Genomic DNA, 25,942 nt, shown 5'->3' on the forward strand with positions numbered 1-25,942 from the left:
TAGCCAAAACAATGAACTCCAGGTCCAGAGGACTGTGTCTCAACAAATCAGGGGGAAAGTGATGGCCAAAGGACACCCAGATCTTGACCTCGGTCTACACACATGCAAATTGGTTTGTTACTTAACTGAGGATGGAGAGATGGCTCAGTTGACAGTGTTTGTCATGTAAGCAGGAGGATCTGAGTTCAGATCCCCAAGTCCCAATTAGAAGTGGAAAGCTAGCAGCACATGCTCCATCCAGCATCCCACTGGGTGAGGGTAGAGGGAGGTAGATCCTTGAAGCTCATTGGTTAGCCATTTGTAACTGAATTGATGGACTCCAGGCTTGGTGAGAGATCTCGTCTCGAAAATCAAGCTAGAGATTGGTAGAAACATCCAGTGTTGGTCCTGGCCTCTACATGCCCTGGTCCCTCCCATGCACGCGCACACACACACACACACACACACACACACACACACACACACACACACAAGTTAAAAAAGTTATTTTGACATATTTTCATTGAAGGCAGACATTTATTCTCAAGAATTAAACTCTTGCATCTGAATGTGGCCCATTATAACTGTCTGATGACACTTCTGTTTATAAGAGTTCCTGTAATCTTTTGTCATACATCTCTTCCATTCAGCAAGTGTCTATTGAGTGAAAGGGAAACGTAGAAGGACTGTGCTGTGCGTTTGCTCTAGAGGAGAGCTTGCTCTTCTCTTCTTTCTTTTCCCCTCCCTCCCTCCCTCCCTCCCTCCCTCCCTCCCTCCCTTTTTCCTAAAACACTTAAAGGAGAATTTTGAATCTGGCCAAGTGAGTCTGGCTTTTTAATATTAAATGGGTTTAAATCATCCTGTGTAGTTTTCTTGTAACAGCTACTTCTTCAAATACACAATTGTTTTTGGGATTTCTCGTGTTGTCTCCATGGATGGGAAAGGGAAGGAACACACTGGTGCGGTGCTGAGATACTTGACCGTGGGTTGTATGTTGTTTCTTGTTTCAGATGCAGCAGTATCAGCAGGCTTTCCTGCAGCAGCAGATGTTAGCTCACCATCAGCAGCCTCGGCAGCAGGCATCCCCCGAGTATCTTACCTCCCCTCACGAGTTCTCACCAGCCTTAGTTTCCTACGCTTCGTCACTTCCCGCTCAGCTTGGAGCCATAGTGGATTCCTCTTATGGTGCCAATAAGTAAGTGCCTTTCCAGTGACTGCACAGGGCCTTACTGTGGAAGTGGATGATGCTGAGGAGAAGCGGCACTGAGTGGCTGACTTGCTCCCCTAGTCCTCTCTTGGGTCTTCCTTCAGTTACCGTCTGCAATTCTGCCAGTTGCTGTTTGCAGACGAAGTTTAGCCAGACCTGAGGAATTTATTGGTGTGCACATAAAAGCATTCTTTGTCATATAAGTAGAAGCAAAGTCCTAGAAAGCTGCTTTAGTAGTTGAAAATAAATAACATGTTAACTTTTTCTACTTATGTGTTACTACTGCCTTCAATTAGCTTGACTATTCATGAAATTTATATAATTTTTTTTTACACAGGGACAAACATTATAAGTGTATCATGTGTAGCAAACTTAGTGTAGTTGATTGGTTAGAATTATTCTATGGGTACTTTATATGGGAAGTCGTTACAATAAATTGAAGAACTTTGGTACAAAGTTTCTCACACTTGGATGTGGCATTAATATTAGTAAGTACTTTAGAACCAGTATTAAGTGGTCAGGAGATAGCTTGGTAAAGTGCTTTCCATGCAGGCACTAATACCTACATTTGATCTTCAGGGTCTGTTAAAAAGGCAGGGAGTGATGGCACACACTGTAATCTCAGAGCTGGGGAGATGGAGATGGAGGATCCCTGGAGATCCCAACCTAGCCTAATAGATGAGCCCGAAGCCATTTAAGAGACCCAAGAAACAAGATGGACATCCCCTGAGGAATAGCACGTGGGTTTGGCCTCTTCTTTCTGTATGTGTGTCCACACAGAGACATGCACAAATGTACATGTGCACACAAAGACACATTCTTCCACCCCAAAATAATCAATATGAATATCTTCAAATACAAGACTGGTGTTCCAATAACGAGTTTATCAGCTCATTTCAAAGAGGCTCTTACACACAGTTTCAGGTTTTGAAAGAGTGTCAGAGAGAGAGAGAGAGTACATGAGTTTGAGTAGACAGTGGGCATGAGGAACAACATCATACTGTAAATTGTGTGTGTCCAAAGAGGGTAAGTCTACACTTAGTCATGGTGTTGTGTGTGGGAGTGAATGAAAGCGGGAGGGAGAGAGGTTGAGAGGGAGGGAGGGAAGGGGAGGGAAGAAGAAGAATGATAGGGATCTGTTACATACTGGGGTGAAACCTGGAAGGAGATTTTTTAAAAATGAATGAGCTGCTTTTCTGAAGCAAAAACAAAGGTACATGAGTTGGGACAAATTAGTGTAGTGGAGAACAGAACTTAAACGTACAAATCAGTGCTTGCCATTTGTTATTTGCTTACTCTAGTTTTTGTTTATCTACTTAGCACTTTTCTATAATATATTAGTAGCATTATTATAAGAAAATTAAGATCAAAAATACATATTTGAAACAAATTAGATCCAGTAGGATGTAAACTATGAAATGCAAGTTGTGGTCTAATAAATCTGTAAAACTGGTCCCTCTGTGACAAGAATGATGTAGTCTTTCTTATCAGAATCACATATTTTGCTTGATGCTAGTTGGTATATACTCACTAAGCTGCCGTTTTCATTAGAAATCCACATGGCAACAACTGAGGTTGACTTTCCAGCATTGCCCAAGAAACAGGAAAAAAAAATCAAACCACAAATAATAAAAGTGTAGATAGTGCATCTGCTGTGTGGCAGTAACACGGATGATTTCGTCCAGGGCTCGACAGAGAGTACTCCATTCCCATTGTGTGTAGTTGCACTTCCAGAGGCTGATGATCTTCCAGAGGTATAAGTCAGTCAGTAGCCCTAGAAGTCAGCAATCTCTGTACTGTATGAGCCCCATCAGTATCTGTTGTTGTTGTTGAGATACAGGGTCTCATTATGTATCTTTGGCTGTCCTGGAGCTTTCTAACAGACTAGGGTGGCCTCAGTCTTAGAGATGTACCTGCTTTAGCTTCCTGAGTGCTGGGATTAAAGGCATGTGCCACCATGCCCAGCTCTCATCAGTATCTTAAAGCTAAATAATACATGGCAGAAATCTTTCCATTTACTATCTGTCTATGCCTGTCTGTCATCTATGCTGGAAATTGAAGTCAGGGCCTTGGGCATGCCAAGTGCACAGTCTTCCTGTGAGTTGTACCTCCAGCTTCTGTGTTACTTAAAAGGAAAAAAAAAAAACAACATTTATTTACTTTTATTTTTTGTGTATGAGTGTTTTGCCTGCATGTATGTATGTGTACCATGTAGGTACCTGGTTCCCTCTAAGGCCAGAAGAGGGCACCGGTCTCCTAGAAATGGAGTTACAGATGGTTGTGAGCCACCATGTGAGTCTTGGGAACTGAACCCATATCCTCTGCAAGAGTAGGAAGTGCTATTAGCTACTAGTTGTCTCTCCAGCATCCCTATATGGATTTTATTAATGAAAATATGTATTTTTAATTTGTTCAAAATGCTCAATTATTTACAGTCATTTAAATCAAATGCCATTTAAAGAAATGCAGTGTGATAAAGTAAGTAATTTTAACTACAGTAAGAAAATTATTATGTGGGATTAGGGATCAGGTTTCATTTTTTTTGGAGAGAAGTGTAAAGGATTTGTTAACCCCCTCACTCCCAGCCAACTGCTGGAGATTAAACTAAGGTCCCAAGTGCTCTGTGTGGTGTTGTACAGACCTTGTAGCTGTACTTTTATATGTCTATAAATTGTGGGTTAAGATGATCTGTTGAGTAGTGTGCCAAAAACAATCTCTGAATTCATCCCAGGAGTGGGAGAATGATTCAGATAGGGAGCCAGACAGTTTGAAAAGCTGTCTGATGAAGGGAAATACTCTGTGAGTTTTCTCATCTGCTGTGTGTTTTAAGGATTCTACAAGTCCAAAACATTTTGGAAATAGAGATGAAATTCTGCCACATGAAGGTAGATTTTTGACTTGGCCATAGCCAACTTCTATTTGCCGAGTAAGTCTAATTAAGTAAATTGCTGTTTGTTTTCCTTTTGTGTGCTCTAGCCTTCAATAACTGTTTAAACAGTCTTATTTTGGCTGAAATATAACAAGCAGTCCTGGATTTAGGAGTGAAAAGGACATCCTTTTTTCTCTGTTTTTACTTCTACAGCCCATGTGTTGGGAATGACAGTGATTTCAGGAGATGAGCCAAGGCTTATACAATTAAGATATTTCCTCTAACATGGAGATTCTTGCCCCGCTATCTGTCTTCTGGACCCAAATGGTGACAGAAACTTGATAACTTTGCTCTGTTGCCTCATTCTGTGTTGTGCTTCCTGGTTGGGGTGTGTGAGGGGGGTACCCAGGCATTCTTGGGTTGAGATGCCTTTAACCTTGGATTTTCTCTTAAAACCTAAACAGACCTTTCGGGTAAATTGCATAGAACCAGAGGACTCAGGCCCAGGACCATACTTTCAATACCATGAGTGGTGTATTATGTGTCTACAAAAGAACCGTCGTTTAACTCAGCCTGTTTATAAGGCAAAACTAGCGCGTCATCTTTTTTGGTAGTTATATTTGATAGGGAATATAATTTTCATTGTGATGTTTCCATATAGCCAAATGGCCCCACGTTGGGTGCCATTTGTAGCTAGAGTTTTCCTGCCTGGCCCACAGTCAGGATAAATCTCTTCCACCCGCCAGTCCCACAACCGCTCAGATCCGACCAAGTAAACACAGAGACTTATATTGGTTTCAAACTGTATGGCCGTGGCAGGTTTCTTGCTAACTGTTCTTACAGCTTAAATTAATCCATTTCTATTAATCTATACCTTGCCACGTGGCTTGTGGCTTACCGGTACTTTACATCTTCCTTGTCCTGATGGCGGCTGGCAGTGTCTCCCCCACTCAGCCTTCCACTTCCCAGTTTTTTCTCCTCCTTGTCCCGCCTATACTTCCTGCCTGGCCACTGACCAATCAATGATTTATTCATTGACCAATCAGCAACACATTTGACATACAGACCATCCCACAGCACTTCCCCTTTTCTTTTCTTAAAAAGGAAGGTTTTAACCTTTACACATCTCTAAAGTCAGCTTGGTATATTTGGGAATTTGGGCGTAGTTTTTCTTACAACTTCCTGCTGGAGGGGCCGCTGTATCTTCTGGAGAAACAAAGAAAATTTTAGGATCATGGAGTAGTCCGTGAGGCTGTATCGTCTAAGCCAGTTGCCTTGAAACCATTCTGGATGTTGGATCATCTGGGCCTTGGTGTTACCTTTCACGGGGTCTTGGCTGGTCAAACCTGATGTATCTTAATCTGGAACAAATCCATAGCCTCTGGCTTTCTGTGGAAACAAAGGCAGAATCTCCTTTCCAAAGCAACATATCAGTATATCCAAATTTTGAAGTCAAGGTACCTTTAAAATATACATTTTGGCATAACTCAACAGCTTTTGTAATCAAATGTTTTTCTTTAGTTACGAATATCAAAGAGAACATAATCCAGATTCTTTGTGTGGTAGCCATCTTTACGTGGCTTATTTTTTTATATTAGCTTGAGCCTATTGCTTTGAACTGCAGCCTTCTAAGCCTGAAACGGCGCTGGCGCTGCTGGCTCCGCCCACTTCAGCTTCCCAACATGGTGGTGATACGTTTTCCACCAGCTCTGGGAGCCATCAACTCTCAGAAATAGTGGGTCTATGCTTCTATCAAAGCAGCATGTAGCCCAGAAACCTCTTTTTTTTTTTTTTTTTGTACTAGCAAAGTCTAAATCCACCATGCAGCTTAATGTGCCACTTGCAGAGGCCCCATTCCCACCATACTGCAGGTCGAGCGTGCACGCTAGGAACCCACCAGTAGCTCAAACTGGCAGCTGCTGCTCATTTGAGAGAGACAATTAGGAAGCTGTTTTAAGCTCCGTTTTAGAATCTTTTTTGTCAGTTTTTAGGTGGAAACTCTTGCCCCACGTTGGGCGCCATTTGTTGCTAAAGTTTTCCTGTCTGGCCCACAGTCAGGACAAACTCTCTCACCCGCCAGTCCCACAGCCCCTCAGACCCGACCAAGTAAACACAGAGACTTATATTGGTTACAAACTGTATGGCTGTGGCAGGCTTCTTGCTAACTGTTCTTACAGCTTAAATTAATCCATCTCCATTAATCTATACCTTGCCACGTGGCTTGTGGCTTACCGGCATCTTCACATGCTGTTTCTCATCATGGCGGCGGGCAGTGTCTCTCTGACTCAGCCTTCCACTTCCCAGCTTTATTCTCCTCCTTGTCCTGCCTACACTTCCTGCCTAGCCAATGGCCAGTGTTTTATTTATTGACCAATCAGCAACACATTTGACATACAGACCATCCCACAGCAATGATATAGCATAGGTATAAGATCACTTGACAGTATTTAATAGTGGTTTTAGAGTGATACTGTTTGGGATGGTTACTGAGTTTTACTTTAGGGCCTGTTAACTTTGAGAGTGACGACTAGTACCAACTACTTGTTATTTTGTTTTTGTTTGGTTTTGTTTTTTAAACCAGACACTGTTTTCGCTTTACATATATTGAATTATTTACTCTTTTCAGTAGCCTTGTTAAGTTTATGTTGTATTCCTTTTTTCTTATTAATTCTTTTCAAGACAGGGTTTCTCTTTGTAGTCCTGGCTATCCTGGATCTCACTCTGTAGCCTAGACTGGCCTCGAACTCACAGAGATCCACCCGCCTCTGTCTCCTGAGTGCTGGGATTAAAGGTGTGTGCCACCATTGCCTGGCTGCTGTATTCCTTTCTTATGAACTGGAATCCTGAGGAGTAACGGACTGAGAAAGGAACACACCAAGTGTGCCACACACAGGTGGTTATAGCACTGTGTGCCTTGTGGAGGTGTTCAGATTACAGCTGTTGTCTGTCCATCCTGTACTCCTAGTCTTGTTTTCTAAGAGTTTCTAAAGTGTGGAGTGGAGCACTGATGTTTCTCTATTGGAACGTCATCCTTTTCATTCATTCTCTTTTCTCTTTCAACTAGGTCAGTTGCTGAGAAAGAGGCGGTCGCACATTTTACGAATGAGAAGACCGTCAGTCACCCGCCTGATATGTCAGGGTGGAATCCTTTCGGAGAAGACAACTTCTCCAAGTTAACAGAAGAGGAGCTGCTGGACAGGGAGTTCGACCTGCTCAGATCAAGTAAGGGACACTTGAAGGCTTATTTTGCTTCACAGTAAAATCACGGCTCTGTAGTTCAGCAAGGCCAAAGACTGTTTTGAGGTGGTGTGAGCAGTTGTTTTTGTGCGTGTGAGGGGAAAATTCAGGTCACTTTCTTTCATACTATTAAACTTTATTGTGTCACACATTTAGAAATTAGTTGCCTGATAGTAGCTAATAAACTCAAGATTGCTGATACCTAACCTTTAAAAACTGCTATCTATGAATGTGCAGTTCATACTGTCTTCAAGACATGGAGATGAATGTTCAAGCAGAGAAGACGTTCTCAGTACCTTGCCTTACTCATCACATTGCAGCTCTGTGGTGCACACTCAGTAGAAGAGTGGTGCATCTGAGACACCCTTGACAATGCCCAGAGAAGACATGGGCTACGTTATGTTAGTGTTTGGTCATGTCCTCTTCATGAGGGGTTGTCCTGATATGGCCAAAGCTAAAGAAATTCCTTTCCACTTTAAATCTGATATCTCAGTGTTTTTGCTTGGAATCGTTACCTTTTCTCAAACTACCTAATATATATGTCAAGACTTGCCACATATATTTTAGAAGTGATCTGGTTTGGAAGAATGTGGTTGTTTTGAAGAGGTTTGCAGACTAAGAGCAAGAAGCTCAATTTGTGAAAAATGTAGGTGATTTTCTAGTTTCTGAGGATTGTGTGTCTGTCTGTCTATGGGTGTGTATATACATATATATGTATATACTCATATACAGTGTGTTTCCCTGTTTTGTATATGAAGAGAAGGGCCTAACTCCCAGTTTCTAATTTCTGTTTTATTTAACTAGCTTTATGTAACTAGCTTTATGAACACATTTAGTAAATGAATTGCTTTGTCTGAATTCATATGTATTTTATGTAAAATTCACAGACGGCCTGCATTCATGTAAGGGGTTTCTGTAAGGCATTCATCTTTGGCATCTAAATTTGTATTTTGTATATTGGTGTTTAAATATGGATCTAAAAATGAATTTTAAGCTCCTGATACACATTTGTTAACTTTGATAAAACAAATCTTACCTCATATTAAAAAATGTTTTTAAATCAACATTTTTGTTTGGCATTTTTCTGGAGTTTATTTTAAAGCCCCAAAAGCATGGCTTTAAAAAGAGAATATAAATGATCTCTTGAGTAATAGTAAAGGGAGATGCAGGAGGAGATAGTCAAGTACTTGTCATTTATAGATTATTTTAGTGTTTTATGAATGTGTGTATGCATGTGTGTGTGTGTATATGTGTGCATATATACTTGAATGTCTGTGGTGACCTGAAGAGTCATCTTTGATCCCTCTCCACTTTATTCTTTGAGGGATAGTCTTTCAGGTGGACCCACAGATTACAAACTATGGTTTATCTAGTCATCTTGTCTGGAATCTCCTGGATGCCTGCTGAGCACTGGAGTTATAGGTAGCCACCATGCCTGCCTGGCATCCATACTGGGGATCTGGAGTCTCTCCTCACACTGGTGCAGCAAAGTATGGTAGCTGAGCCGTCTCCCCAGCCAGGGTTAATTTAGAAGCAGATGGTCTCGATTTTTAATGTGCTCTGACAAGGGTCTACTAAATAAATATTTTCTGTTGCTTGAATTAAAATATCACTTTTTTCCTTCAAAAAGTCAAGAGCTAGGTAAAGGATTTTATTATTTTGTGTCTTATAAAATGTGGTATTTGTTTGGTATAGGCAGGAACTGTATGTGAATGTGCCTGCATGTGTAATTTCATCTTTCAAAATTTTGGAACAACTGTTTTCAAATTTGAAGATGGCAAGCATCAGTGATTCCCATGTACTTGTGTGCCTGTTTTCAAAGGCAGCTCAGACTCCATCATACTACATTAGAAGATGTCAGGCCTCAGGTGAAGACCCAGGAAGTCAGGCTGGGAGCAACCACTGTCCTTTGCAAACTACCCAGGGGCCTTGAGCAATGGGCATCACTGTCACTGGCTTCTGCACTTACTTTAGCACGTAGCATCAGAAAACCCACTGGATGAGAGTCCCAGTGAAGTCACTTGGCTACCCTCATTCTCACCCTGCCCCCTTGTAAACTGGGATAGATGAGACAGGGTTGTTAGGGGAGCTAAAGTGATTGTTTCGACACAGGCAATGAGAGCCATCACCCCTAATCTTAAGATGTTTAGTAGCATTTTGAAATTATATTTAAATCACGCACAAGGTTTCTTGGTAAATTAAAAATCAAATCAGAGTCAAGGGCACACAACGCTAACTGCACATGGGCAGATGGCAGTGGGAAACAGGTGGAAAACATTTCATTCTCTTAACATTGAGTGAGTGGGGGAGTTCAGAGAGGAGCTTCAGAGATTGATGATAACGTGTAGGATGCATGTACTGAGGAACGTCTCTTTCCATGGTTTTACTTCAGTGGTCATCTTTAATGTGGATTTAGGTACAGCAGTAGTGTATCCAACACTTTATCTGTATGGTAGAGTTTAAGTCATTCTGATAGGCAAGGGCCTCTTAATTTCGGTAGGAGACTATGCAGTGAAAGTTAGTGGGTATTCATTATCGCTAGTTTCTTCTGTCCTCAACAACTTTTTCCAAAATGAAGAAATCATTTACTAATGCACTTGGAATACCACATAGCTTGTTTGTACACTTATTTCTTGGCACACATATTTATTAACAGTTTTCCAGAGTTGTCTGTAAAAGCACATGTGCTTGGTTAATGAAATGCTTTCTGGGGAGAGACTGCCATCTTCCTGTGGCTCTTGAGAGCACACTGTCCCTGTAGGTGATATATTGGTTACAGAGTGGCCACATTACCATTCAAGATTTTCCTGTTAAGGTGGCATGTGGTTATTTGTTTAACAGGAGAAAGATAACGTCTAAAAATATATATGACTTCTGTGCTTCATGTAGGAAGCAATTTTATTAAATCATAGCAACGTTTTTGAAATATTAAAACTAAAATTAGTAATAACATTTTTTAGTGTTCTTTAGGAAAATCATTGATTACCTACAACAGGCATTTAGCATGTAAACTATTGTTGCTTTAACTTTCAGTGTAAATGAGTATAATTTATGGTTCAGAATCTTTTACTGTCTCTTTCTTAATAACAATACATTAAACCAATAAAGTTTGTCTCAGATTTTTTTTTAAGTTAAGCTTGCTATTGTCATTGTCTTTTGTACCAAAGCATCCAAATTTAGTTTGTAAATTCTAGTTGTCATGATATTTAATATGCTAAACAGTAATTATAATGCCACCTGTTTGGGGAAAATCAAAACTTGCATTTGGTTAGATAGCTGTATACTTGTAACTGCTAATTAAGAACAAATGGGAGGTTCACTTGTGGACAAATAGTTTTACTGTTTTCTGTTTAAAATTTCATCAAAAATAGCTAAAAGGAATAACAGAATCCCAAAGACTGGTTGTTTTGCAGTTTTACTGAGTATATTGTATAATTTTTGAAGATAAAATAAAATAGTTGTAAATGTCAGGATCTCTAATTAGTTTATGGTAAAATACCAGTAATTACTCTTTCCTAAAGCTCATTCAGACCTACTATAGTGTCTTTAGTGCAGAGTAACAGTATTTCAGGCACATTAGGCTGGCTCCAGAGTATCGATGAAGACTGCTTTTTACAGCCCTGTTTATTAGTCGTTGTTTGAGGCCATTATCTATTTAACCTGCATACGTAAAATACCTCCTAGAGTATTTTCATTCTATGGTGATATTATGGAAAGTACTTTGCTTTCAGAACTTTCAAATCCTATGTTTTCACCATCTATATCAATTAAACACCTTGGAAAGAATCTGTTTTTACTTGCCAATACAACTCTTTTATAAGGCACGATGAGATAAATTTCTTGTATTAACTTCAGGCCTTCTTCTAATTGAGAGAAAGCCATTCATTTGAAGCCAGGTCCTTTAAATGTAGTTCCACATTAAGAATTTTGTTTTTATTTCTATGTAATTGACTGTATAATAAGTTAATGTGTATTTGTTTTGTATTCTGTGTTCTGAGACCCAGATTATGTGAATTTTAGAAACCTTAAGTGATTTTAAAAAATGTTCCATTAAAATTGATTCTGTGTTTTGTGGAACAATGTGAACATGATTCATTTTGTTGTAAATGTATTCTGACTTCTGTTTGAAAATAATCAAGTAAATAACTTTTTCATACAACAGTATCTCCTGTATTTTTCCTATGGAAACCCCTATATAATGATCAGCTCATTCCCACATGAAGTTTGTTTCTTTGCTATAACTGCACCGTGCTGTTTATAAATTTACCACAATTTACTTGATTGTTGAAGATAATATATCGAGTGCAAAAGGATTCAAAGAGTGTAGTGATGATTTTGCACTTTCATAATCTGGGCACCATTGGCATGATAGTGTCTTGTGAATTTGGAGAATGCAATGGAGGCTCCCAAGTTCACGTTTAGATATTCTGATTCACTAGGTCTGTGTAATAGGGACTCCTGACAGTATGCAGATGTTTAAGAAGGCTGTTCCTAATTCAGACTTAAGTCCTCCATGCTGTCTGGACTTCAGGAACTGCGCTTCTTAGATACTGCTGTTGTGGCCATCACTTGGGTCAGCCTATTTTGCACTGTTTCCTTTGTCCCTACTCTCATATGATAGAATCCAGAGGGTGTACAGAAGATGGGGGGCCTAGGAGGACTTGGATACAGTGCGTAATCTCTGGTTAATAGTCGGCCCAGGAGACTCTTAGGACTGCCCTTCCATGTGTCAGCATTGCTTTCCACCACAGGAAATTGGTAGCCCTCCATCACATAAATGGTCTTCACTTTTTTTTTTCCAGAAAGATGTTATGAAACTAGCTCCTTAATAGGTGTCTTAACAATAGAGTGTGAACATGTGAGAAAAGGTGCAGTACATTCCTTCTTAGACATTTCAGAACTATTGGACTTCCTCCCTGTTTGCCAGTCCCTTAAAATTTAAATGAACACAACATAATTTACTCACCAAAAGAACACTTGAAAACAAGCTAGCATGAACATGAATTTGATTTTTTTTTTTAATGGCTGTGGAACAAGGGTCTACTGGGAATGTCTACAATCTCTTTCATGATAAGTTTCAAATATATAATTTTGATTGCTAAGAATCGGGAAAGAGACATTGTATAAAAAAGTCAGGAAGTGCTTAGCTGGTGTGTGTAAGAATCCCCAGAGCAGACAGCTTAAGTGCAGGGGATACAGCCATGACCAGGGAGTAGAGAGAGAGAGAGTAAATTCTTTCTCAAACATAGCTGCCTGTTGCCTTTCATCTGTGATGTCTCCATCCCCAGCTGCTGATAGGTCTTTTGGTACCCTGTAATTAGTAGAGTCACTCCTTGTCACTGCCCACTCGCCTACTCTTTTTCTCTGTGCTACACTTCCTTCTGTAGCTTATTAGTTTTCAAACATGCTGTATACATTTCTTACAGTGTCCATTACTTGTTTGTTTCTCATATAAGCATATAAACTACTTGGGGTTGGGGGCGGGGGTTTTTCCTTTTGTTTGATTTTACATTCCAGTTGCTCAGAACAGTGCTGTGCTTGGTATATACTGAATACTTAAACATTTGTTAGATGAATAAATATACTGTGTGTGTGTGTGTGTGTGTGTGTGTGTGTGTGTGTTTGTGTGTTAATAATAGTACGAAGTGTTAGGAGAAATGACTAATTATGTGAAATAGAATGAATTCTTTTTTTGACTATTGAGAACTAGAATTTACCAACTTTATGAATGAATAACCATTTATGATATTTTCTCTATAGGTTTTTATTGAAAGTATGTTAAATATGTCTTTGTAATAAGCAGGATTTAAACTTAAGTTCAACCTGTTATAAAATGTAGATAGCTAGTATTAAGTGAACCAGACTAATTTATTAGGTAAATTATGTTTAGTGTAACCTAGCACTGACTAATACCCTTAAACTTGCTTTTGTAGCAGTGGATACTTAACTCAACCGTAGGACAAAGCCTCGGTCCTTGTAAGAACAGGGCTGTGAATTATATTTTTCAAAAAGGCGGTTGCTTTAATTTTTACTTTGATTTATACTGTCTCACTTTTCATTTAAAACCATCTTTATTTTATTTTATTTTTTGTTTTGTTTGATCTTATTTTCGCAGACAGGCTCGAGGAGAGTGCACCCTCAGATAAGAATGTAGACCCACCCTCTGCTCCACATAGCCATCCTCCGGAAGACCCCTTTGGTTCTGTCCCTTTCATTTCTCACTCAGGCAAGTTCCATGTGTGGCCTCACTGTCCTTGAAATGTACAAGAACAACAGAAGCAAAGCTGGGTTAAGTTCAAGAAGTAAGATGTAGACGTTAGGTTCAGAAAGTAGAAAACTGAAAGGATGTCAGTGTTAGCCATCTTTGTCTTCCTAATGGTTGACCTATAGAATTATTATTGTGGGCCGGGCGTTGGTGGCACACGCCTTTAATCCCAGCACTTGGGAGACAGAGGCAGGTGGATCTCTGTGAGTTCGAGGCCAGCCTGGTCTACAGAGCGAGATCCAGGAAAGGTGCAAAGCTACACAGAGAAACCCTGTCTCGAAAAACAAAACAACAACAACAACAAAAAAGAATTATTATTGTGTCTTTGCCAACATGGGGGAATGCTGGTTCATATGGTAGAAACATAAGTCTGTTCACCAGTTATTGGGTTCTAGTTTTTAAAAAAATGGTACATGAAAATGTCTCCTATATTTAAAATATATTTAAAATATTTTTATACTTAGCTTTTGATTAAAAATCTGGTGTTTTCCTAGCATATTCATGCTCTTTTATGATTGTTTAATGATTTCGTAGTTGGCACATCACTTTAACTACTCTTCTTCTATTCATTCTTTTGATTTCGGTTCAGAAGTTGAATGCTGATGTTATTCACCGTGTAAGATTATTCTAATACTATTACTAATAGTAATTTCAAAGTAATTGTCTAATGCAGATCACTAATGGAGATTGTTTCTAATTTTTGTCACACTCCATATTTTATTCTTTGCTGTTATTGAAGATAGTCTGTCTTCTTCACATTTCTGCTTGTTGCTCTATCATTGTCAATTTCATGGATGACATAAAATCTTAACAGGGCCAGATAGCTAACTGTACATCTGCTTCATCTGTTCTGTGTGGTTACTCACACTGCTAAAATCCTAAGTCGAGAGTGCATTGTTTTTCTTTAATTATATTCCAGAAATGCCCCATCAGTCTTCAAGAATCTCAGGACTTAGTGACTTGAGATCCTGATGCAGAAAGCAGTTTCAGGGTTAGTTCTTCTGTGCTCTTCTGCTAGTATCCATGACCCTCCCTAGGTTTGCACATACCCATGCAAACCACTTTGGAGGGACTCTGGGAAAGTCAGAAATTGAAGGACACTCACTGACTGCTCTTCTGCACCCTTATTTTCCTGTTGACTTAGGGATGTTGTAATTAGCAGTTTGTTCACAAATTTGAGCTTGGTTGGCACTGTCATTTTGTTTAACTTTGTGTACATTTTCTGGTAGATGTGAAGCTTTTTGAGGGTTGGAGGCATAGCTTGTCTTTGATCTTGCCCAGTAACCAACCCAATAATGACTTAGTGATCATTGTGTGAAAACATTATGGCATCTTCAAAAGACACTCCTAAGTATGTCTTAGTGCCAGGGCAGTTACAATAAAAATGCCCTCGCTCTAGAACTTGTGGCATAGCTTGAGCATTGTTGGTACTGGAATGGCTTCATTTGGAAAACTAAGAAAAGAAGAAAATGGGTCTAGAAGAATGTGCCTGAGACAAGAAAAAGTGATTGCTATGAGAGTAATGTTAATTTGATACTTTTCAGACTCAAAGTTTAATTAAAATAAAAAAATCTAAAATAGATATTACCACTGGCCTATGTACTAGAAAGCTTAGAAATATTTTGTTATGTATAATTTTTAGGTAAACATAAGGTATGGGGGAGTATTCATTTTCCTCTAGTAGTAGAATGAATGAATCTTTCAAAACTAAAATTAACCTTTCCTTAAACTTCAGGAAATAGTTGTGCGAGGGGGTAAAACATCTCTAGTAAAATATGCTCCATGTAGAAAATGAGGGCAGTGAGCTCTGGAGAGTGAGCAGGTGCATTAACCATTGTCCTTAAGCCTGCTAGGTCCATTCTGAGTAAACCATACAGAGAGTACTATGTAAAATTAAAACAAGTACAATTATGAGTCAGAATGCTGTAAAGATTAAGTCTAATACTACTGTGTATTTATGTCCCAAATCTAATGTTTACAGTGGTTTTGTTAGGGAACTGTGCCATCCATTCATCCTCTGTCTGTCTGTCTGTCTGTCTCTCTCTCCATCCATCCATTATCTACCTACCTACCTACCTACCTACCAACCATCTATCATCTATTCATCTATCATATTATTGCCTTGATATATAGGCCATGCTCAAAGTTGAGACCTTCATCTTGTTTCTGCCTTCCCAATGCTGGGATAGCAAGCATGTGTCACCACAAACTGTATCCTTTCTATTTAAAAGAGAAAAATTTGTTAGAAGCTATTAAGGAATGCTGAGAGCGAGAGAAATAGTCTTCCCCAGGGAAGAGCACACCAACTGGTTATCCAGTACCACGCAGTCAGCCCTGGAAACATACTTAGAAGTAACATTATAGAGACTGAGCAGGTTATATTTAGGAATATATATATATATATATATTCACACACACACATATACATATACAATGAAAAAAGAGACTATGAATTTGAAGGAGAGTGGGGAGAGAGAACAGGCTTGTCCATAGGCCTGTATGGTGTGATCATTTTCTCAGTTGCTATTCCCTCTTCCAAAATGATTGTAGCTGACATAAAACTAGCCAGCACAAGCTTTAAATCTTAAGACTTTTAACTGGTTGATTTTTAAAATCTTTTTCAGCCCGTTTTATGAAATTAATTTTAAATTTTAAAAATAACTAAAATAACTTTTATTTTAATGTGGGACTCGGGATAGCTTCATGGTTAGGAGCGCATCTTGCTCTTTCAGAGGATCCGAGTTTGGTTCTCAGCACCCACAACCTGTTACTCTAGGGAGATCTGATCCCTGTGGCCTCCACGGGCACCTGCACTCAGTGTGCACACACCACACAGAGGCATGCACACATGCAATCAAAATAATAGAAATAATGCATATAGTTTACAGTGCCCAATTTAGCCAGAAAAATCTCATGACTGATCTTTCCCCATCCCCTTTTTGTTAAAACTCTGCAGAGATAATTTTCCACTTCTGGCTTTTAATATATCATGCTAAACTTTTTATTTTTTTGTTTAACCTCCTCAAACTGATTTTAGGTGGCATGTGTAAAATTCTTATTTTGGCACGCATGGATTTAGACTAATTATACTGTTAGCCCTTCTCATGTGCATACATTCAGTTGTGTATATACAGTCATGAGCCGTATATATTTATTTATAGGTGGGTAGGGGTCTCAGCATGTAGCCCAAGCTGGCTCTACACTTTACAGCCTCCTGTGCCAGTCTTCCAGGGGCTAGGGTTTTCTTCGGAGTTTGGAGGTTCTCTTTCTTGTGCCTTCTCCCACAGTTGTTGAGAAGTGTGATGCCATGTGATCACTGATCTGCGTGGTCTTTGACCCGCCTCTCTTTTCTCCTTGGATGCTTTTTTTTTTTTTTTTTGGTTTTTCGAGACAGGGTTTCTCTGTGTAGCTTTGCGCCTTTCCTGGAACTCGCTTTGGAGACCAGGCTGGCCTCGAACTCACAGAGATCCGCCTGGCTCTGCCTCCCGAGTGCTGGGATTAAAGGCGTGCGCCACCACCGCCCGGCTTCCTTGGATGCTTTTAACATCTTCGCTTACAGTCTTCAAGATACTTTATTCTGGTATAAATATTTTTTTATTATTTATTATACTGAAGACCTAGTAAGTCTTTTCAGTCTGAAATATATATTTTCTTGTGTCTTTTTTTTTTTAAATGTAAGGATATTGTGCATCGTGGATTGATCTTTTAGTTTAAAATATTTGCAATGTTTTCCCTATTTACAGCTTAGAAATTCCTTTTATTGCCTATTATTTCTAATTGCAAGTGCCATCGTATTTCTTAGGTTGGTATATTTTCATTTCTGGGGATACTTTATAGTTTTGTACATTTTTTGGTCATGATTTTTCTTTGTCTTCTAGTTGGAGAATGCCAGCAAATGAATGCCAGTCTCACTTTTTACAGTAGGGGGCTTGTAAAGTGAACTGGAAGGACAGAAGGAATTCTGCTTATTAGATGCATTATTTCCTAGGCTGGCAGAGTGATTTAACTTCCTACAGAGGACTGAGTGCAAAATGGTGTGGGACAGTGGGGGTGATGGAGACACGGGAAGGAGCAGCCAACCTTGGGCTTCTCAGACCATTCTACTTCCATAATGTATTGTGGTTTAAAAATATTGCTGGTTTCAGTTTTTTAAAGGACTTTTACCTTATAAAGGATATAACCTTGGTTTCTGTTCTTACGGTGTCATTTTCAGTTTTTTGTCAGCTTCGTTGTCTTTTGAAATGTTGGGGAATGTTGTTCCTATACTCTGCGGGCGGCGGTGTCTGAGCTACATGTTTTCCCTCAGATATTTAGAAGAATTCATCTGAGAAGCCATCCAGGCTTCAGATTTTCTTGGGGAAAGATTTTTAAGTACTTCATGTTGTTAATACATGTATTCAAGCACATGCTTCATTTTGTCAGTGTGTGTGATAGTGTTTCTTCATACATTTATGTTTTTCTAGTGTAAATTGTGAAATATGCTTCTCCCACCCCAGGTTTGCTGTTTCATGTAAGACACTGGGCTTCCTTGATAGCTTTTCGTGACATGCCAGTCATTCCTCTAACATCTTGCAGGTTGAGCTTTCTGCTCCTTCCTTGATTTCTAATGTTTCCCCCATGTGACTTGCTCACACTTTAAGCAGATCAAGTGTACTAATTTTCTAGAATGAGCTTTGACTTTATCGGCTCTTTTATTTCATTGATTAGGTTATAATTTTTCTCTTCTTTCTATTTTAGGACAATTTGCTGTTTGTCTAGCTTCTCGAGCAAGGCTTGGTCTTATACTTTTCCCTCAGTGTTGGGATCAGAGCCCAGTACCTTTCTAGGCCCGTGGTCTGCTTGAACTACATCACTAGTCCTGGGCTGCTGCTTTACACTTATTTCTATTCTGTGTGTGGTGAGGAGGGGCATACATAACGGACGTCAGAGGATTACTATGGGCCTTGGTCCCTTCCTTCCACCATGTGGGTTCCAGGAATTAAACTCAGGTTGTCAGGCCTGGTGACACGGCTCTTCCCTGCTGAGCCCTTTTGCAAGCCCCACCCTGATGTATTCAAAGTGCAAGTGCTTGCCCTACAGCTTTCTTTTTAAGCACTGTGTTTTTAGCATGTACATTTTAATATCTGTCTGTCATTCATTTAAAAATGTTCCTAATTTCTCACATGTTCTAATGTGTTTTGATTGAAGGTTAAAATTCCAGATACTTGAAATAATTAAATTACTAATATTTAAGACAGGGTCTCACTATGAAGCCCAGGCTGGCCCCAAACTCACAGAGATCTTCCTGACTCTGCCTCCAGAGTCCTGGGATTAAAGGAGTACACTACCATGGCTGGCTAGAATGTATTTTTAAAAATTAGTTGAGGATTCCCTGGAGTAAGTGGTAATATAATAAAATAATGGATCCTCTTTCTCTGGGTGGAGGGAGAGATTAAGACAGGATTTTGATAGTAGTCCAGCCTGTCCTCAAACTTTCTCCTCCTTCAGCCTCCTGAGTGATAGGATTACAGGAGCACACCACCACGCTTGCCATGATCTAAGACAAAGTGAAAGTTAAGACTTGGTTGGAAAAAAATCATTTGATTTGTAGATTTATTGATAAAAGCTGGGATGGAGATAGGATTTAGCTCAGATTTGTGTATTTGAACAATATATAACATTAAAATTTTTATACAGTAAAAGGACCATCTTATTGCCAAACATACTCTAAAGTTACACAAAATAGTTTTTTATTAGCTGCAAATTATGAATAATAATGCATTAACAGTATTAATATTCAAATGTTCCTTAATGAATCTGGAAATTTTTTTTGCAGGCAAGAGTATAAATGCCATTCATTTTCCTCACAACTAATGATTCTCTTGTCACTGCCAGAAGTACTATTCTGGCCCAGTAAGATGATAATCAAATTGCATCATCAGTCCAAAAAAATATATCAGAGCAAAGTAGGAGATTCCAAATTGAAGGCTTGTATGGGCTACATAGTGAGACCCTGCCTGAGAAGCAAACAAACATGACAGACAGCCTCAGACATAACACTACTCTTCTGATCTGGTCCTTCTTCCTGGGCATTGCCCCCAGCAGCTTTGAAAACAGGAAATGTGACTCTGAGTTATAGTATGGATGGTCCTATTTGACCAGATACAACTTCTGAAACATGCAAAGGTCGTTAAAATTCTGAAAATGTGTTTGAAGGTTTTCCACACATGGCCATATTAAGTCATTGAAGTTTTAGATTTCTTACTTTGCATTTCATTTTTAGTTTGCTTCAGGTTTAATGAAATTTGGGTCTAAAGGTTGGCCCATCTTATAAGCTGATGAGGTATGTAATTTATCCATTTAGATTCAGTTTATGATTCTTGAGGGTCAGGACTTTTTCTGTCTCAAAATGTTAGCAATGTTAGTTATGTGTATTGAATTCTGTTGTACATTCTATGGAAATGGAGGCTCAGAGGATGCCGATTACTGGCTTTAGGTCTCATAATTAATAAGAGTTTAGCATCAGAGCAGGATTCCTACTTATTTAAAAAGTAGCACAAATAGTGGTAGACAATTTAAAACAAAAAACAACTTACACCATGAGTCACATAATGAAACAGCCCATTTTATGGCTCCTTGAGTTTGAAGATATAGTTCACAGCATGTATGGGTTTCTTCTTGAACTTGGACTCTGCCACTTGGCCTGCCTTCTGAGCAGTAGTGCAGATTCTGATAAACCTTTTCCTAATCCACTAATCCTGAGGCCTAACATGACAAAGTGCTGGGAAATGATGGCAGGCAGTATGCTACCAATTCACAGTGTGCTTTAGAGGGCCCAGCCCCTCCCCTCTGTCGGAATGATGAGACGACAGACGGCATGTAATTCCAGTAGCAGTTCAAGCCATTTATGCTCTATAATCTGATAGCAAAGAAAAGAGCATTGAAGCAAAATTTGCTTGACACTGGAAGCTTCTTACATGATTAAAGTGTACCAGCTGTTAGTCCTCTGAGCGGAAACCCAATGAGAAAAGTTGCAGTGTGGTTGTCTTCTCTCCACACAAGGACTCTCAGCAATGTGGCTCTTTGGTATTGTTTATGAATTTAAGGGTACATACTTTTCAGGACTGAGTTAAAATAGTGAATCATTAACTAGGGCCTTACTTTTTAAATGAAGCATTTAAGAGAATACTCTAACAACTATATAGAAATCTAGCCAAAGAAATGCCATGGTAGATATTGCCTCTAAATTTGGATTTGGTATTGAAGTTCTCATTTAGATTGTGCAAGACTCTATCTTTGAAACTTGAACACCTAGAAATTGTCTTGTGAAACTTACAAACCCAGAATTGTTCAGTTTGTGCTCCCTTGGTGAATTCCTATTCTTGCATCTGTTTGGTGAGGCAAGCTTGTTTTCAGCACCTCCCAGTGCTTCTGTCTCTCGCTGTCCAGATCTAGTGACAAGAAGCACAGTGGTTTCAGAATATGTAGAGGAGCACAGTGTCGCACAGGTTGCTAAGGCGATGAGCTTTGAAGTCAAGTACCTTCTTACCCATCTTTGAGAGACATATAAAATACTACAAAGACATAGAACCTTTGGAAGACTAAGTACCCTCAAGGTACTCAGCTCAACAGAAACACTTTGTTGAAACAGAAATCACAAGGACCAGTCTGGTGGTGCTGTGCCCTGCTCTGGCATTAATGTTAAAGAGCAAAGGAAGCAGCCAGCTTCCAGTTGTACTTGGTAGTGCACTGGTAGGCTGTGCAGAACGTTAGCTGGTGATGCTACTCCACCGGTAGTCTACAGTTTACGGGTCAGAGGTTGAAGATAGTAGCTGCAGCAGTGGAAATCACTGTGGCTTTACTATATGCGGTAGCTATCAAATTCCTTACGTAAGGAGAGACTGCTCTAAATCTCTAGAAATCCTTTGTTATTGCAAGCTTTCAGGAAATAGTCGAAGCCATGAAACAGGGTCATGGTTACAGAACAGTGGAAAGATGTAAGAGAAAGCCCAAGACTTGGATGTTGGGTGGTACTCGTATATATGCTTTTGGAAAGAGAGGCCCAAGGGCATGGCGGTCCATTGACATGGAAAATACGTTTTGAAGATGTGGTTAAAATGGAGAAGGACAACAAATCTCTAGCAAAGGTCATAGAAAACTTTACAGACTCTCATTCTAATGTTGTAGGAACCTAGTGGTGGGGGGTTAAAAGATAGTACGGAGAACTGGAACACTTAGTATTACTTCCTTGACTCTATCACTCAATCCTTAGTACCATCAGAAGTGGGTAGTTAGTACTTCATGAAGGTAGTCTAGGCAGTGCAGTAACAGTAGCCCTTTACTGAGGACCTCCTAGTACCAGAACTGCTGTCCACATGTCCTGTGCATCTTTACTTTAATCCCTGATAAAAGATGTGAAACTGATAAATTCAGTTTACAGGTACAAAAAGTAAATCACTGAAGAATACGGAACTCTAAATAATAACAAGTCTCCAAAGGGCACTTTCATTTAGCGCCTTCTGCTGATGAAGAATTATTCTGCATATTTTTATGCAGACACTTAACAAACAGGCTATTCCACTTCTTCAGTAAATGCTCATTATGTTGCCCAGGTTACTGAGCAGCTGACACAGTCCATTACTGACAGTGAGCAGCTCCCTTGCAGCTGTGTGTATGAAGTGAATTTGTGTGCATGCTCGTTCTCTTGACATGGCTCAGAAGCACTTTCCTGCTCTCAGGTGGTTTGTGAGAGAACTTAGAATTCCCCGGCAGGATACTTTGAAAACTAATCAAGAGATTTAACACTAAAGCCTAGGACCCTTGCTGTTTTACTGATTTACCCAGATCCGCATTGCTTATCTTGGTCACCATATTCTCAGGCTGATGGGCTGAGGAACTTCCCTTGTTTCTGGGACTCAAACCCAACTGGACAAAATGATCCTATGCTCTTATTTCTGACAATGGGGACTAGTAGAGAAATATTTTGGCTCATGGATTGTGTCCAGACTCTACCCTGGTCCAGGTGCTTCTGACATATGGCTTCCTCAGGGGAACATCTGTCTTTAGGGTGTTTGCACTCTGGAGTGTTAGTAATTATGGAATTCCTGGAGTCTCGCACAGGTATGGAAGCTGATGGTTTTGCTTTGGGCTCTAAAGGCGGAGGATTCATAATTGAATCCACAATGTTGAATTTCTGAAAATGTTCTTTCTTAAAAGGAGGAACAACTTCATTATTTCGGATCTGAACTAACTTAAAAATTTATTCATGTTTTTCTTACCTGAATGTGGACTATATTAATGTATTTACTATTTTGAACTTTTTTTTAAATTAAAAGTCTATTTAATATGTTTCAACTAAGTTTTACTTGTTTTCTTATTTAGGAGACAGTTATTGAAAACAACAGCTCTCAACTGATTTTGCTGATATTTATTAATAAGTATCAGCTGGTCCTACAGATTTTCCCTTGCCATTTGCTTATTAAATCTATACACACATTGTTAAGCTTGCTCTGCTGTCATGAACACATGCATCTTGCTAACATACTCAAAAGCCTGAGCATTTTAGCTTGTAGTTCCAGGCATAATCCAAGAGTAGAGAATGTCTGGACTGGGTGTCCTCTCACACCGCTCTGCAGTGTTCAGGACGGGGAAGTTAGACCCAAGTAAGATGAGTTGCCCAGAATATGAAACCAGATACTCCTACCCGTAAGTTACTAACGATGGAACTGAGAGAAGTGCCACACTCTCAGGACGTTTGTGCTGTAAGTAATGTGCCCTGTACTTACCGCAGGGGTTAGATTTCTCCCACCTCCTTCAAAACAGCCATTTTGACATTAATAATACAGATCTCGGAAGATGATGATGACAGGAGATAGTGAAATTCAAAGCAGCATATTTGGGCTATACTCTTGGGAAATTAACTTTAGCAGTGAGATAATCCTGATTAAATTTCACAATAAATCAAATATGTATTAGTTAATCTAACAACTGGGAAGAAGCAATCTGTTTCCAGAAGCAAATAATAGGGATATCCACAGCGTTTTCCTGGTTCTGTATTTATTTCAGCATCTCTGTTTTCTCTTCTTTTTCTTTTTTAAATTAGAGGAATGTATTTAGGCAAAGAAATAGATTGTATATGAGGGCAACTTTTAGCCAGAAGTCACCGTGTAGTTGTGCCTGTAGATATTAGTTTTTTATATATATATATATATATATATATATATATATATATATATATATATATATATATATATATAACTATGGCACTCTATGTCATACAGTTTGAACTAGTTTTTGTTTTGTTTTGTTTTTTTGACTGTCTTTGTGCCTATGGGACATGGCTAAACGCTGTAAGATGCAGTTGGCTCATTGCACCCTTGGGTTCAGCCCACTGTGGATTAAAAGGATTAAAAGCAGATGCACCTGTACTGGGTGCACTCTTATCACACCAAATAACAGTGTATATAGCATGAATGCTCTATTAGGAACTGTAGTGCATCTATACAGAGATGATTTAAGATATTCAGGAAGATGTAGTAGGTTCTGCATGTTTTCCCATCTTTTATAAGACACATGAGTGTCAGGATTTGAGTATCTATGCAAGGTAAAAGCCAGGGGGTACTGAAACTCACTTTTTTTTTCTGTATTATTCTCGTATTTCAGCTCTTAAGTGGTGTCACAGTGAAGAAAAGGCTGTGAGTAGCTGCTGCGGCAGAAAGTGGCCCTGTCTAGGATTACTGGAACTTGCAGCTGGCACTTGTTTTTCTCAGCAGGTGGTGCTAGAAGTCTGACTGCATGAGCTGTGCTGGCTTGCTGGGTGGATGCTGGGGAGCTCTGCATGTGTTTGCACAGCCTCTTTTACAGCCCGGTTTCCAGCCAGCCAGCCAGCTCTGCACTCACATAGCTTACAAAGGAGCAGACATTGGGGGAGATGGAGAGCCATTTAAAGAATGCCACTGCGGCTTCTGAGAATGTAGGATGAAAAGGGACTTGACAAATACTTTTTTGTTGTTGCTTTAGTTTTATGAAAGAGCGACTAGTAAAACCCCTGCACAAGCCAGTTCCAGAGTGGGCACATGGGGGTTGTGTCTTTCTGCTCATTTTGAAAGCATTTCTTCCCACTTGGGACGCTGTGTTCCCACATACAGATATCTAATGATGAGATGGACTTTCCAGGACTGCAAGTGCCCCTCCGTATGTGGATGTATATTTGCTTGTTTACTTGTTCACGATCAGTTCTCAAGCAGACCTGCCTTGTTTTTTCAGTTAGCCAGGAATTGCTTCTTCCCCTCTTGCTTCTTCCTACAAATGAGATCTAAATCTCATTTAGATTCACCTTTACTCATGGAGCCTACAGAAGTTACTAGAAGGTGATGGAGTATGGTAGGTGAAGTAATTTAATTTGCTCCTTGTTGCAGATACTGACAAAGTTCATTTAATGTCAGGCACTGTTGGTACCCTCCCCTCTTAAGATTTATTTTTATTGTATGTGTGTGGGTGTTTTGACTGCATGTGTCTGTGCACTGCACGTATATAGTCCTCAGGGAGGCCAGCAGAGGGCGGGCATGAACCCAGGTCCTTTGGAAGAGCAAGCAGTGGTCTTAAGCACTGAGCCATCTCTCCAGTTCCCTTTCTTAACAAGGCAAATGAAGTAACCTGTTACCGTCCTGTTTTCCTCATGAGGTTAGGGTAGAGGAGCTGTCATCCTGGCGGGATGTTTTTCTTAGCTCTTTGTTAATTTCACATGGGAAGGAAATAACAAATAGTTGGAGGTCAAAATCTAAAAGACGTGGCTTTCCCTTTTGTCCCCTCAAGGAAAATGTGCACGAATCATGGTTCTTCTGCAAGGGTGGGAAAACTAGAAACAGCCTAGATATTCTAATGATATTTAGGATGTACATGCATCATCTTAGAATGCTTTCACAAGAACCCATGGATCATGTTTGTACTTGAAAAGAGGCATGAATATGGTAAGTAAAACAGAACACCAACCAACCAACCTACCAAACAAAAAACAAAATTTAAATCCACAGTCAGTCACAGAAGGAACTCTGTATAGCTCTTTACACTGAAGAAAGGTGTGTTTTTGTTAATACAACATTCAGCTGAGGAAGGACAGAAGGAAGAGTAGAAAGCAGCTGGTACCTGCTGGACAGTATGTAGGCACTGAGGAATGGAAACAGTCGAAGAGTGGATTCCGATGTGAGAGTAACAGAAAGGTGCATTGGACGGCACTCTCCATGTGGATATCTGCTGTGTTAAGAGTTCCCGAAGACCTCCGGTTCCCTGGAGCTGGAGAGTTTCCTAGAGGAGTTGCAGGGTGGATCTGTCTAAGTACTTGTCTCCTCATTGTTTATACAGGTTAACATGTTACAGTACATGAAATCAGAGAGAAGCAAATTTGGGG

General features: G+C 39.6%; 1 protein-coding gene across 3 annotated transcripts in view; it reads left to right on the top strand.

Moving 5' to 3' along the window:
• The window catches only part of Bmp2k (BMP2 inducible kinase), a 111,567-nt gene that overhangs the window by 79,107 nt on the left and 6,518 nt on the right, over positions 1-25,942 (top strand). For 2 of the 3 annotated variants that reach the window (XM_052735419.1, XM_052735420.1), the window contains exons 13-15: positions 990-1,174; positions 7,120-7,277; positions 13,408-13,518. In XM_052735419.1, the coding sequence (XP_052591379.1) occupies positions 990-1,174; positions 7,120-7,277; positions 13,408-13,518 (454 nt within the window). The remainder of the gene's footprint in view (positions 1-989; positions 1,175-7,119; positions 7,278-13,407; positions 13,519-25,942) is intronic. The other variant, XM_052735421.1, reaches the window with a different exon arrangement.

This window comes from Peromyscus californicus, unplaced genomic scaffold, assembly GCF_007827085.1.
Source record: "Peromyscus californicus insignis strain IS unplaced genomic scaffold, ASM782708v3 Scaffold_13__1_contigs__length_99412109, whole genome shotgun sequence".
Classification (NCBI taxonomy): Eukaryota; Metazoa; Chordata; class Mammalia; order Rodentia; family Cricetidae; genus Peromyscus; species Peromyscus californicus.